General features: G+C 39.6%; 1 protein-coding gene across 2 annotated transcripts; it reads right to left on the bottom strand.

Annotated features, from left to right (window-relative positions):
• Positions 1 to 482: 482 nt before the first annotated feature.
• On the bottom strand, positions 483 to 13,585 carry fam193b (family with sequence similarity 193 member B). 2 transcript variants are annotated; one of them, XM_080901511.1, is made up of 10 exons: positions 13,292 to 13,585; positions 11,094 to 11,372; positions 8,820 to 9,006; positions 6,088 to 6,306; positions 5,270 to 5,681; positions 4,989 to 5,172; positions 4,646 to 4,873; positions 1,850 to 2,909; positions 1,686 to 1,740; positions 483 to 1,555 (listed from the first exon to the last, which is right to left on the bottom strand). In XM_080901511.1, exons 1-10 carry the CDS (start codon positions 13,448 to 13,450, stop codon positions 1,459 to 1,461), a joined length of 2,880 nt encoding a protein of 959 aa, XP_080757637.1. In that variant the 5' UTR covers positions 13,451 to 13,585; the 3' UTR covers positions 483 to 1,458. The 2 variants fall into 2 exon arrangements, with proteins under 2 accessions (XP_080757637.1, XP_080757636.1); XM_080901510.1 differs by having other exon boundaries at positions 1,686 to 1,761.
• Between the last annotated feature and the right edge of the window lie 318 nt (positions 13,586 to 13,903).

Raw genomic sequence — 13,903 nt, forward strand, 5'->3', positions numbered from 1 at the left:
GGTATAGTATAAATCTACATTCGAAACATTAAGATAATCTTCTCTAATTGAATATAACCTGGAAAGCATCAGAGATATTATATTAAAACAAAATCTCAGCACAGATTCAGGAAAAAAACAAAACATCATTCATTTCAATGAAAGCCATCAGCTAAAACATTGATACTGATGTGAAACTCAAGGCCGGTGTCAAAACCAAAGGTCTCCTTTGTGATATTTGCCATTGTAACATAGATCAAGATTGGGGTCTCACTGGGTTAGCTGAGGTGGAGGGTGCCATCGAGGTCACAGTAAAGGGAAAGTGAGTAATATGGTTGGAAAATGCATCCCAGACAGAGCCCATGACTAGGGCTCAAGTGGGCAAAAATTATTCATTCAGTATGTACAACAAACAAGGTTTTTTGTTCCAGTGGCAGAATGAACATTTCACACTGGTGTACTGTTACTGCTGGGATTCAGAAGGGTAAAAAAGTGTTTGAGAAACCGTGTTCAAGGGTGTCCTTTTAAAGATATACACATACAGAATGTATACTGGATATCACTTATAAGAGATAATTGTTCAAGACTAACATCACAGGAGGACTGACACTGAAGCGACAGACACTGAATTTTGGGACAGTGTTTAGATTTTTCTTTCATGCACGTCATGCATGGGGATGTATCTGCAGGGATACTTAACTGGATTTGTTTTTTGGATGCATTCTGTTGGCCAAATAATACATTTAACAGAAATGTATTTTAAAACATTTTAGTGTTGCTGGTGTACCAACTGCCAAACATTCATTTCATAATAAAACAGGTTGGCAGAAAAATCATGCATTGTCACTTTTCGGTAATTGATTTTCTTTAAAATGAACATTAAACATTATTCCAATTCAAAACTGTGAGCAACCAGCAGAGGTACTGCGGCTTCTCTGCAAGTAATATAATGTAACTGTCTCCTCTGCTCCAAGAAGAGAAGACTGGTACGAGTGTTTATAAGACACATGGCCTCTAGTGTCTATTTCGACTGGTGGAGTGGATTGGAAAATAGAAATGTAGGACGTAATGGATGAGCACCAAATTCAATCAAGTGGAATTCAGACGTTTAACGACGTTAAAATGTCTCAGATTTGTGATAAAAAACATTTATTTAATGTACGGTTGCTGATTACATACTACATACTTAAGCACATGGATGCAGTTGATTCAACAGACTTTTTTTTTTTCCACTTTTGCATCTCTTACTTAGTGAACATTGCAAATAGTAGCAGAGGGTAGAGTTGGCTTTGAGTATGATCCCTGGCTTTGTTAGCCACACGTTTCAGTCTTCTGAATGGAGAGTATGATTTTGAACCAGGGTCCCTTGGCTTAGTATGGAAGAGAAGAAAACTGGGAATGAGAGATGGCCTTGGGCCAAATAGGGCTCTACCGAAAGAGTTTGTGGTGGGAAGTTTTTTTTTCTGGCACTCGTTCAAGTTATTGAGCTGCATTGGAAGAAACCTTTTTGAGGCTAAAGTTGGACCAATTCACTGCGACCTTCTGGCGAGTTTGCTTTGCAGAATCCAGGCAAAACCTACAGGGAACAAAAGACAAACAAGAGAGGGGAAAAGGTCATGTAAATATAACAGCTGAGCTAAAATATATAAACCCCCCCCTCCCCCAAAAAACTCCACGTATCTGGACATTTATTGTGATGAGCTTACCGTTTGAAATATTCCACTTCCCGATCGATCTCATCCATTTCTGTTGGATCCACATCTTTAGGGAGAAATACATCATCTACAGTATAAACATAAAGAATTGAACATCAAGATAATTTAAAAAAACAGTAGTGATTAAGCATGCAATTACAGTTACTTTTCCATACCAATTGCACTGTTGGATTTTTCACCCTTGTTCTTGCTCTTCTTATTTTTCCCCTTGGACTGTTGCTGTTGTCCATTCGCTGGAATAGCGGGTTGTGTTTTGCTCTCTGAATCCTGCTCACACCGGCCTCCTCGTGTCTCTGGGTCGCTTTTCCCCCTTTGTGCACTCAAGGGGCCACCGTTTGCTCCATTTGTTGCATATTTGGATGGTCTGCCCTCTTCAGATTTCTTAGGCCCATTTTTCTGGTGGTCTGCGATAAGCTGGGGCTGTTTGTTTCCAGACTTTGAGCCACTAGATGCCGTTTCTTTAGACTCATTGGTTTTCTGTGCCTCGTTACCAGAGCCGGCTTTGGTTGGTTTGTTGGAATTTTGCTCTGACGCAGACTGTTCCTGTCTCTGCTTTTTATTCTTTTTTGACTTTGCACCATTGCTCCCAACAGTTGTGTTCTTAAGATCAGAGGCGTCCTCTTTTGATTTAGCTGTCGCTTGAGCTGGCACCTGTGGTAAATTGTCAGATCCAGTGGAAGTGCATCTTTCTGGTGAGCGAACTCTTATGAGCTTAGAGAGACTAGGGGTACTGTGCAACCGCTGGATGTCCTTTGTAGTTGCACTAACCCCTGATGCAGTGGTGGTGCTGGTGGTGCTATTAGAAGATGAGACAATGTTTGTGTCCTCCCATCCGTTAACCAGGTCCAGGTGGCTTTTAAAGGTTCCCAGCGAAAGAGGAGAGAGGTCAAGGTCTATCTGCTGCAAGTCAGAGGAACCATTCAGATGGGACAGTAAATGGTTTCCCTCCAACGTGGCTGCTTTCTTTGGGAAGTCATTGACATCCAGATTGAGGTCGTACATACTAAACGATGCCCGGATTGAGTCTTTGATGGTGTTTTTAATCTCTTCTAGCCGACTTGTGAGAAAACTATTAACGCGTTCAAGTTCCAGCTGAGGCCAGTCTAGCAACCGACTGGCTTCAGAACCATCAGGGATGGGCTCGTCAATAGGCTCAGATGGATTGGAGTGGGGGTCACTGCCTGCAGCGCCCGTGTTGCCCTGCTGAGCTTTTTCCTACAACAGACATGGTACAGGTAAGAAAGTGAAAACGGTACCCACATAGACACTAGGACTCTGTACTGAACACTTGCATAAAGTTAAAATATATACCCTAAAGGACTTTGTTGATACTGACCAAAATGTATCTAAAGGACTGAGTATTAGAAAATACCCAAGCCTGAAATCAAATATCTGTAATCTGTTATTATATTGTCACTTACAGTTGCAAGAATACTTAATTACTCAGAGGCGGTCTTATCTCACCCAAGTCACAACAACAGAAAAACATATTCTGACAAAACTAACCACACAAAAAGCAGTAGTGTTTATGTCTTCATAGAAGACGCTGAGTAATTCTCAGTTCAGTCTGAAAAAAAGTCAATGGACCTTTGTGCTAATGAGTTCTTGAAAAGATAAGACTCAACGGTTCTAATTAAGGAGGGGAGATTGTAAGCATGGGTTGTACAAGTGCCACTAATGGTAAATAAAGGCATACAAAGTCTGGTTATCAACCACAGTGACCTTTTAACAAGACCTTAACCTCCTAGGACCTGGCGTCCACATATGTGGACATCACATTTTGGGTTATGTAGACCCAAATACTCAATTTTGCTCTACAAGGGCCTGATATCCACTTACGAGAACATTATACTGCCACTGTTCTATCGAAATTTTAAACAAATATCCTCATATGTGGCTCTCATTTTTCTTAGAAACAAAAATCAGGTTAAAAAAATCTGGTAATTCTTTGTTTTTACATTCATCAGGTCCCAATCAGCCCAAATATCAAAGAGAAATTAAAAATGCATGCTGTGGAAGAGTTCGGGCCTTAGGAGGGAAAAGGAAGAATTACAGTAATGTACAATGCTAGAAAAGGCTAAAAACTATATCTAGAGTTTTGCTGGAGTTACTCAATCAACAGTAAGGGCAACAAACAGAGGAAAAGCAGACCATTCTCTGACATTTAGGAGAGGTTAAGCAATACAACAAGACAATGAAACATTGTGCATATTTATATAAACCAACGAATGGTTGAAAAAGAAGACAGTTTTTTGGAAGAAATCAGAGTCCTCAAATGAACCCTGCTGAGATGGTGCATGTTCAATTAATATGTCCCAGAAATAATGAAAGTTTGGTAGCAAGGGACAGTCCAAAATCTACCTCATCATTCCCTGCTCCACAAAACAAGTACATTGTGTGGATTTAGTTTAATCAAACTGATTTTGTCTATTGACTGAGAGAAGGATCAGACCACATTTTATGAATATGCAAAGATCCTGGTCATTTCAAAATTTTTAGCTGCAGTGTCTCATCTAAATTTAAAATATTTTCAATAAATCAAACTGTCTTTGATGCTATCTAAGAGGAAATTTTCCATCATTTGCTTCTCCATCAATTTGCACTTACTTCTTTGCAATGTGCTTTTCATCACTTCTTCCTCCCACATATAATTAATGAGGCCCACCTACCCATGAGATTACACAGGATTAGCATGTAACTAATCCAGAGTAAGTGTTTGCAGATTTCTCCTGCTGTTTGCACTGAAATCTCATCTGAAGTCTATTATTGAGCTGCTAGTGTCTAGTTAACCTTTCCTATTCAATAAGAGGAAATGTTATTGACATGGGTCTAATAGATTCCATGTTAAATATTAAAGTTCGCCAAATAATCTCAGCTTTAGACGTAAATAAACATGACTGAACTATAACTGAAAAACAGAAAACAACACACATTCAATAAAATTACCACACCTTTTTCTTTTGTTTGTGTCGAGCCCTTTTGGCAGCCTTGGCACTGTTGACAGGTTTGGGCTCAGAACTGTTTATAAAGTCTAGCAGCTCGTCCACGTCCCGGTTGTCGATGGCACCAGCCACTGTCAGTTCTGAATCTTGGCGCTGCTCCTCTTTACGCCGTGTCAGTCGTGAGCGAAGCTTCTCTCGGATCTCGGCGTAGTTTCGGCTGGTCGGTGCAGCTGGAGGCTGTGAGCAAATAATATTTCACAATACTGAGCTCTTCTCACAGAGTCACATTTGATGAATGAAAAAGCATACCTCTTTGTTAGTAAAACTTTTAAAGTGGTCGATCAAACCGTACCGCATTGTGTCCAAAGAACTCGCAGTAGCAGCAGTCACAGTACTTCCCGTCTTTCTGATTTGTGGAAGAAGAGGCGCAGGAGCTCCTCTCAGAGCTGCTGTCTTCATCCTCACCCTCCTCCAGCTCAGACGAAGGGTGGCATAACGTCCCATTAGTCACCTTGTGCCCCTTACATGCTTGATCCCTACAAAAAAGAATGATAAACCCTTAGGATATAATTGTTCTCTGAATAAACACAGCTAAATAAGTGACAAAAAACAAGGCTGATTATTAAAACTCACCTGCATGCCCCAGGTGTTACATGACCTACATTGGAGGTGGCTACTGTTCCCGGATTGTGCCCATTACAGGAGTGGTTACAACCCACGACAGACGTGCCCAGTTTGCTGTGTTGTGCGTTCACAGCGGGAATGTGGGAGTTTTTGCACGGGCTGGGTTTATGGACAGATGTTGGGCTATCTGGGCTCAGAGAATTGATTTTGGCTGCGGGGCCGTGGAGGTTTGGTACCAGAGGGGAGAATGGCGCGTGCGCTGCGACGCCAGTGCCACAGGAGGAGGTCACGTGGCCGTGCTGCCCAGAGTTCGGCTTTGCGGGTAGGAGAGAGGAATGCTGGGAAGACAGGCCGGTGGGACTGTTGGGGGGTACCGATAAGTCTGTATGTTGATGGTGGTCACTGGGGTGGAAGGCTTCACCTGGACAATAACAAACCATGAATATGAATGAGTCACAGGTCACACATACAGAATCATCTCTTTCTAAAGTACATCAGTTAATTTTCAGGTCCACTAATCTTTTGACTGTAAGCTAAAGTATCCTATTAAAGTTCACTTCAAAGATGAGCTCAGAGCAAAATACAACTACAGGCTTGCAAAGTCTGAAAGAACAGTTACTGTGTTTTCTACAGTAATATATAATTAGGTGTTTCTATTAAAGGACAAAAATAAAGAAACAATTAAAATAAAAATATCTTGTTAAACCTAAATCATTCGCCTATTATACACTCTTAACTTTAATGCTGCACATTTTGATTTGAAACTTGAGTTTTCTTCTTTGCTGGCTTTAATAAAAGCTCCTGAACTCATTGAAGAATAAAATTACCTGGTGGCGTTGGTCGACGGCACATGGTCTTGAAGTGCTTGGGAGTGGTCTTACAAAGGTCTGCTGAGGTAGAGAGTGCGTTCCCAGCAGAGGATCCACTGGAATTCTGGGCTGATGGGTGACTGTAGGGACATACTTTGTTCCCTGACGTTTTAGCCGATTTCCCTGGCGCTTCATTAAGTCCTCTTTTCTCATGACAGGCTGAAACTCCTGTTATACCTGCAGACATTTAAAAAAGACCGTTACAAATAAAGGGGAACAGTGCTTTTAACTTTCACCATGGGTAAATATGAATTTACCGCCTATGAGCAGTTTGTGTTTTAAAAAATAACTCTCTTTTCTTTGGAGACATGTTTTGACATTAAAAAGGAAAACAGCTATGTAAAACATTTTCAGTCCCGAAGCATAAATCCCTTTCTGCTAGCTAAAATAACATCAAGACAGCACTAAATTTTAATAATTTATTTAACATGCTTATTTCTGCTGTGCAAAACTGACTGCACCTATTACTGGTAATCACACACACTTGCCAGGAGAAGTTACAAATCCGCGTAACATAATGCCTGCCTAAACATTTTTTGCTATATACAGCGAAATATAATTGGGATGCCAATTAGGATGCGGGTAGTGTATTTCACAGCTAAACACCTCTCCTACAGCTTCATTCTTTCTTAATTAATTTAAGGAAAACATACCAGTCTATTTTAGAAGGAAACAGCCGCCTTCACAAAGGGCATGGATCATTTAACTAGTCTTTCACTTACTCCTCTTTAAATGCCATTTGGTGCCATGAACCATCCAAATATTTAACTAGAAATTCAATCACATTTACGCAGCAGGGAAAGGGTTTTGAAGGGAGCAAAGAAAAGTGAGAAATCAGACAAAAACAAAGTCATCTTAGTTGTTTGTCAGGTCTAAGTAATAAATCACAGCCTAATGATCCATTCCCACTGAATGCATCATTCATCATGTGAAATGGGAACTTTAAAAACAGTTAATGAGACTTCCTGTGAATTGTGCATAACTCGCAGCGTTAGAACTTTAAAATTGAGGATTAATCCAGTTCGGAAGCGAGGCTGACTCTCAAAGTTTGTTAATGTCAATATAACTGAATAAACATTAAAGTCTGTGGCTTGTGTCACGTGCACAAGTCTCTGCACGTGCCTCCTTGGATTTTTATACATGGTTATACATGAGAAACTTGCTGTTCAGCGCTGTTCACTGTTACACTTCACCAAGCTCTTGCGCAATGGGGAATTGTGGAGTTTCTGTCTGTTATTCTGAAGTCTTGCCCTTACTAAGGAATTAAAAATAAATAAATAAATAAACTGAAATGAATGAAATATTTGTTCCTGCTAATCATCATAAACCCAGTTCACAGTATGAAACTCTTTTATTTATCCTGTTGTTTAAACAATTTAGTTAACACACTTGTACTGTGTTTGAAAATTAGTATCATTAAACAGTTTCTTACAATTAAGTAAGATTTATCCAATCAAAAATCGCCATGCACCTTCCTCTCTTGATTTCTTATATTCAGATTTGGGGATTTTTTTGTGTAAAAATATAAATGCAATATTTCCTAACTAAATATTTTGCATTCTTCTCGGGAACAGAAATGTAAAAACTGTATAAAGCCTGATTAATAACTTGTGTTTCATTCTGTTTATACACTTGAGTTAAAATGCTATACAATGCATATTTCTACTTTGAAATAAAACAGGCAAGGTGCTTGCAAGTGTGTAAGTGCTAATGAAATGAAGTAAAAATGAGCTATGATGGATGTTTGCTTTCCATTAAAAGCAAAATAAAAAATGTTATGGGAGCCAAGCAGCGTGGTCTACCTGTCATGTTTCGCTGATGCGCGATGATGCATTAACCCATGACGACATGTTCCAGGATTAACACTTGAGTTTTGGACTGTGAGGTCTAATAATAAATGCTTCTTTCTGACTAATCAATATGATTAAACTGAACTCGAGTTTTGCCAGCATAACTCTTTCACTTTGGATTTGTGACTGATGCTGATATAACATTATTATAATATTACAACCAAAAGATGTAAGTAATTCCTTAAAAAGAAAACTATATACTTTGCACATAATAGATGAAATCCCTAAGAATGAGCCATTCCTCTGACATGTGGCCTGAATACCTGCACATGTATCGATGAAGTGTGTCTTCCAACTGCTTTTTTTACAAACGTATTTATAACTTTCTATTCATTTACTTTGCTTTAGCTGTTGTTAATCCCACCATCAGTCTTTCCTACTGCTGAGCCATCGAGCTGTATAACCCTGTTTTCATTCCATACATCTTTCCTCTCTCTTGTTGTTACACAAACTAAATAGTACCCATGATTTCCTTCTCAACATTGTATAAATGATGACCTTCACAGGCAACTGTATTTTAAAAACAATTTCACAGTCTTTACATTTTTTAACATTAAAACATTACTGCACGTCCTATAATGCTGACTTTTAATGAGTGTAATCTTTTACATCGTGCATTTAAGTTCTTCTATGATCATTTCGATTAACAGCTGAACAAAGTGACCTAAAATGAACCTCACACACAGTACTGCTAAAACAGCCAAGGAACTAAATCTAACCAAAATTCTGTCCATTTGCCAAAACTGAAGCTTGCAACACAGCCTGAAATTCAGGATGGTGATGTTTTCAGCGTTTATTGTCAGTCGCTGCATGCTTTTCTTTTACTCTGTGACGACAGACCTTGTTGTGAGTGTGAAGAAGTGCTGTGGTTGCAGTGTTCCCCTCCGTTGGTGTGGGCAGAGTTCCAGAGACCCGACAGTTTGTGAGCCGACAGGAAAGAACTCGGGTCCCAGTCCACAGTACTTTGCTCTGGGTAACCGTTCCCACAGCTCTGGGACTTACAGGAGGAAGAGTGTGACAACGGTACCTAAATAAATAAACAAACAAAAAGAAAACACCCCAGTATAAATCATGTGGCTGCAAACAGTGTCTTGCAGTTTGGTAGCAGCTGCAACTAACTTGCAGATAAGCAATGAAAATCATTTTACTTGCGTGTTTTGCTTTAATACTTAAGAAAAAAAAAAACACATATTAAAGAATGCTTTAAGTCACCATAAGTCACTTTTTTGCAACTCTGCCTGCTGTTCTCATTTTGAAACTTTTAACATTTAACCCACATGTCAGCAAAACGTCATGACCACGACACTCATCAGCAGTCCAGCTGAAGTATTGTGATATATTAAGTTTAAAAAAATGCTTTCCATGTAAATTATTTACAAAAATAACTAACAAAGAAAGCTTATTGGCTGCTTCTGTCTTACATATGCAGCAGAGATTACAGAAAAACCAAAGCAGACAATTACTTTCCTTCATTGCAGGCTTGTTTCTGTCACATTAGGAAAAAAACACCAGAAGAATCATTGACCTTGGTAGACCTTGTGCTCTCAAAGTGCCTTTCTGATCACAGTTATGGTTAGAGGTTCATATAAACTCATCCTAGACATGAATTACATGGTAATTCTGGGGTTTTTAATGACTTATTTGAACTGTTCTTTTGCCAGGATGTAATTGGGTGCATAAACAATAACTTCGTGCACAGCTTTAATTTATTTTGAAATTTTCTCTAATCCACACATGGTCAAATTATACATACAGTCACTTAAATCTTTTAAGGAGTGAATGCTGAAGCTTCTACAATGTGTTTTAGCTTGACAAGGCCATGGCTTATTAATTTCTCGTTAGTAATCACTAATCACAGTTGACTACAACTTTACCTTTGTCAGAATAAGAAGGATTTGTTCAACAAAACTCAGAACAATGGGAAAGTCCAAAGAACTCAATGAAAATCTAAAGCAGACAATTTTAGATTTACACCTCATGCCCATGAGTGTACGTAAAATTCTAATCACAATTTATATATCTAGCAGATATGAACAAAATTTTTTAAATATGAATGGGGGGGGGGGGGGAAGCACCCTTAGTATCTGTCTCCTGAACTGCAGAGTGCAAAGCTGGGTTTCCAGCAGAGAAGTTGTTAGACCAACTGCTGCTGCAGGGTTAACGGAGCATAATCCACCTGCAAAACTGCATATTGGTTGGCAAAGCTGGAACAGCTGTGTGGTGTAGATGCGTGCTTCACACTGCTGCAGGTGCAAGAAAGGATAAAAGTGACTGGTTTAGCCTACATAATGAGGGAATATAAGTGGGTGGATATCAGCTAAATGGTCTCAAGCCATAAAAATTTCTTGGTTTTTTTTTTTTTTTACTTGTTAAAGGTTGTTTAGTTCTACCTGGAGTTTCAGACTGTTTTATATGTGTACAAAACTGTTAACAGTAACAGCAGGCAAGTTAGGTTAGGTCTGTTTTGTTTTGGAACAGATCAACAGTAAGGATGCCATAAAGGTGACAACCAAACGCAAGTCAGAAAGATCGATTTAACACTTGGTGTCCCATTTGGGAATACTTGGGATTTTGGTCTGTAGAAGACCAAGACTGTGGAACCTTAACTGTCCTGACTGATTAACAAATAATCCAGAGATAAAAGCTTCACGTCATAGTTTCCTAATGGTTTTATTATCTTCACAACTCATTCTGAGGAAAAGATCCTTGTTGTTCCATGTTACTGAAAGCAGAGCTCTCTCAGAACCTCAAAGGTTCATTCAGTAAAACTTAATCTAATAATTATACTTGCTTATTTTGTCAGTTGTAGGTATTTAGATCTTTAGTAACAGGTTTATTTGTGGTATTGGTTTGCCCTCTTGTGGTCATGATGTAATATTTAAATAGTTCCAACCTGTGTGGCTCTTTTGAACAAATAAGTGACCTCTGGCACCTTTTGACAGCCCTAACAGCAAAGGTGAGATTTAGAGAGATTTATTTTGCAGAAACAGTGTTGATGACTAATAATGAGGTAACCTCAGTAGGATAAAGAAACATAGTTTAACTAAACATTAGTAAACAGAGGCTTTGAAAAGTACTCAGACATGTGACCCAGATCAGTCCTGTTTTATTTACCGGTGTTGGCTGCTCCTGTGTGCTCCGCTTCTCCTCCTCTTCTACACTCCTGCAGCAGCTCTGACAGATCCACAGAGGCACCTCTCCCAGCAGGGACTGAGATAGTGAGGGCACAGCATCAGCGAGCTTACGCCCTGGCGCCTCCCGCAATAAAGCTTGGGAGAGCGCAGGCACAGCGTTGGCCAGCTTCGTTCCATGGCCCCCGGGAAGCCCGTTCACAGAACTCGCTCCCCAGTCCTTAAATTCACGATGGCACAGGAGACAGCAGGTGTGCATAGGCTAGGCAGAAAAAGAGAGAAGAAAGCGTTCCATATATAAGATGTGTTGACTGATTGATGCATATAATCGCAACAGATATCACAGACTAAAACATATATTAATTAAGCTCATAATACTGTGCACGCAATACATACCAAAGTGCTAAAAAGCAATGACAAAGATCAAATTATTTCCTCGCTGGACCTTTTGCAAGCATTGTGTGACAGAACCATCATAAGAAAAAACAAAACAAACAAAAAGCAAAAAGTAACACCACAAAAACAAATAAAAATAACAATAACAAATAAATGTAATTTAACCATCATGTTAACTTTAACACATAGTAAAATTATGTAGTAGATTCACTCTCTGCAATGCTCCACGCTTAATCAATCAAGGTTTGTGCCCTAGATCAAAGCCTGAAAAGCAAACTGATTATGCTTGTAATTCATGGTTTAGGGGGAAACGATTCAAAACACATTCACAGTCAGCTCAAAATTAAACTGCATCCTTAACGATCAATGTCAAGAAACTTTGGTGTTTTGGTGATTTTTCTAGATAAATGTTTAAATGTTCAATGAGGGTGGATTACCTATCTTTAACCCTTGTGTATAACATTCACAACCATTCTCTCACCGTTACAGTAGGGGGATATTTCATTCAATACTCTTGCACCCACAGTCCCTAGACTTTGATTTAGATGAGGGAAAAGTTCTCCTTAACAGGAAAAAGCAGGTGAGAAAAAACTAAAGATCAATTGGAATAATATGTCTTTTGCAAAAGGGACAAACATCTAGAATACCAGATTACAAACATATTAGAAATATAAGCCAGAGCTAAGCAACTTTCAAGAGACATCAAAACATGTGCTTATATGACTGTAGAAGTGCTGTGTTGCCAGTTTGAAGGTACAGTTGGCTATATCCTATATAGTGTGGTACCTTAAGAAATCATGAATAGAGCTTCTCCATAACAGTTTACATAAAAATGAACATTCACTGTTATGCTAGGACTTAGTTCGATTATTTTTGGTACAGTACTAAAAAGCTCTATGGAAAAAAGCTGATCGATCCGTTTAGGGGCTTAAGTTTGCGTTATAAAAATGTAATTAACAGGTCCCAGCTGCAGCGGACAGGTTGCAGGTTATAAAGCTCAGGCCAGGTGTAATATCAGCTGGTTGTTAATAAGACAGTTTTCCAGCCTGCAGATGGATAAATTTTATTTATTTATTTTAAGCGGTTACCCTCAACATCAAAGATACTTCTGATTCAGCTAAGTATCATTAGCTCACAAGTTAACTGCTTATACTGAAACTTTTTTACATTAGCTCCTGTTACAGATTGATACTTGATTCTGGTACGACAAAAAACTAATAGGAACTAGTCTGACAGCTCCCCTAATTGATAACCCGTTATGTTTCAAGTTTTTAAGCTAATTAACTGTTGATTAGCTAGTAGCTGGTTAGCCTCTGCTGGCTGAGTAGGTCCTGTGGAGGGGATCAAGTGCAGGCAGCAAGCACGTTTGCAGCACGCTAGCTGAAGATGATAGCTTGGCTAACGTTAGCTGGGCGGATGAAGTCTTGTAAGCGATGGAAATGGGACGACCCTGCCCGAGGTACAATGTCACCTGTCCGGTATAAGGGACTGGCTGCAATGGTGATCACAGTGCCTAAAAATGCGTCTGGTGGGAACTATTCTACTCGGTAAGTTGAGCTTAATATTTATTTAATTACAATTCACACGACATAAAGGTATACATACATCGCTGCTAAATTACAACTAAAATAGCTTCCCACCAAGAAGCGGGTGCATATAATTGCACCTCTCCATGATTGAGCTGATAGAATAGAAGCACAATGGAGGATGCTTGGATTAGCTGAGTAGTGCTAGCTAGGCTAGCTAGCCTATTTTAAAGGCAGCGTTTGGCTCGCAGCTAGCTACCTGGTTCGCCTTGGTAGTGGGCAGCCTATCCAGCCCAGCATCTCCGCCGCCACCGCCAGCTGCATCGCCGGGAGAGACGGGGCTCTTCGGAGCGGTCTGCTGTCCAGGCACAAGCTCCTTCTGGGCGACCCCTTGCTGCTTGCTTTTCTTCCTTGCCATTACGACCTTGTTTATAGTACGCTTTGACCAAGTTTGCACCAGTTTCGGTGATTTTAAGAGCACACTTTCGTTTCTTCTCGGACCTCAAAATGTTCTCTATCTCCTCCAGTCAAGACAACAGTCAATATGGCGGAGGACTCGCACACTCAGGAGTTCAAAGGTTAAACATACTGCTGGCAAAGAGGCTTCACTCCCGCATGGAGTATGCGGCTGCAAGCATATTCTCGCGGTGAAGCCAGGGGCCGCCATATTTAGTTAGGCAAACGTCTCCTCCCACTTTCCATTGGTATATATAATGTTTATTGAATTTTTTATTATTTATTGTCTTTATTGAGCAAACTTTAATACGTTTGAGTGTTTTCTATCCTTAAACATTTTGTTATCGAAATAAAATGTTTAGACTTGAGCTGTTTTTAGACGTTGAGGGAGACAGTGAAACTGAAATATATGAAC

Source organism: Rhamphochromis sp. 'chilingali', assembly GCF_963969265.1.
Source record: "Rhamphochromis sp. 'chilingali' genome assembly, chromosome: 13".
Lineage (NCBI taxonomy): Eukaryota > Metazoa > Chordata > Actinopteri > Cichliformes > Cichlidae > Rhamphochromis > Rhamphochromis sp. 'chilingali'.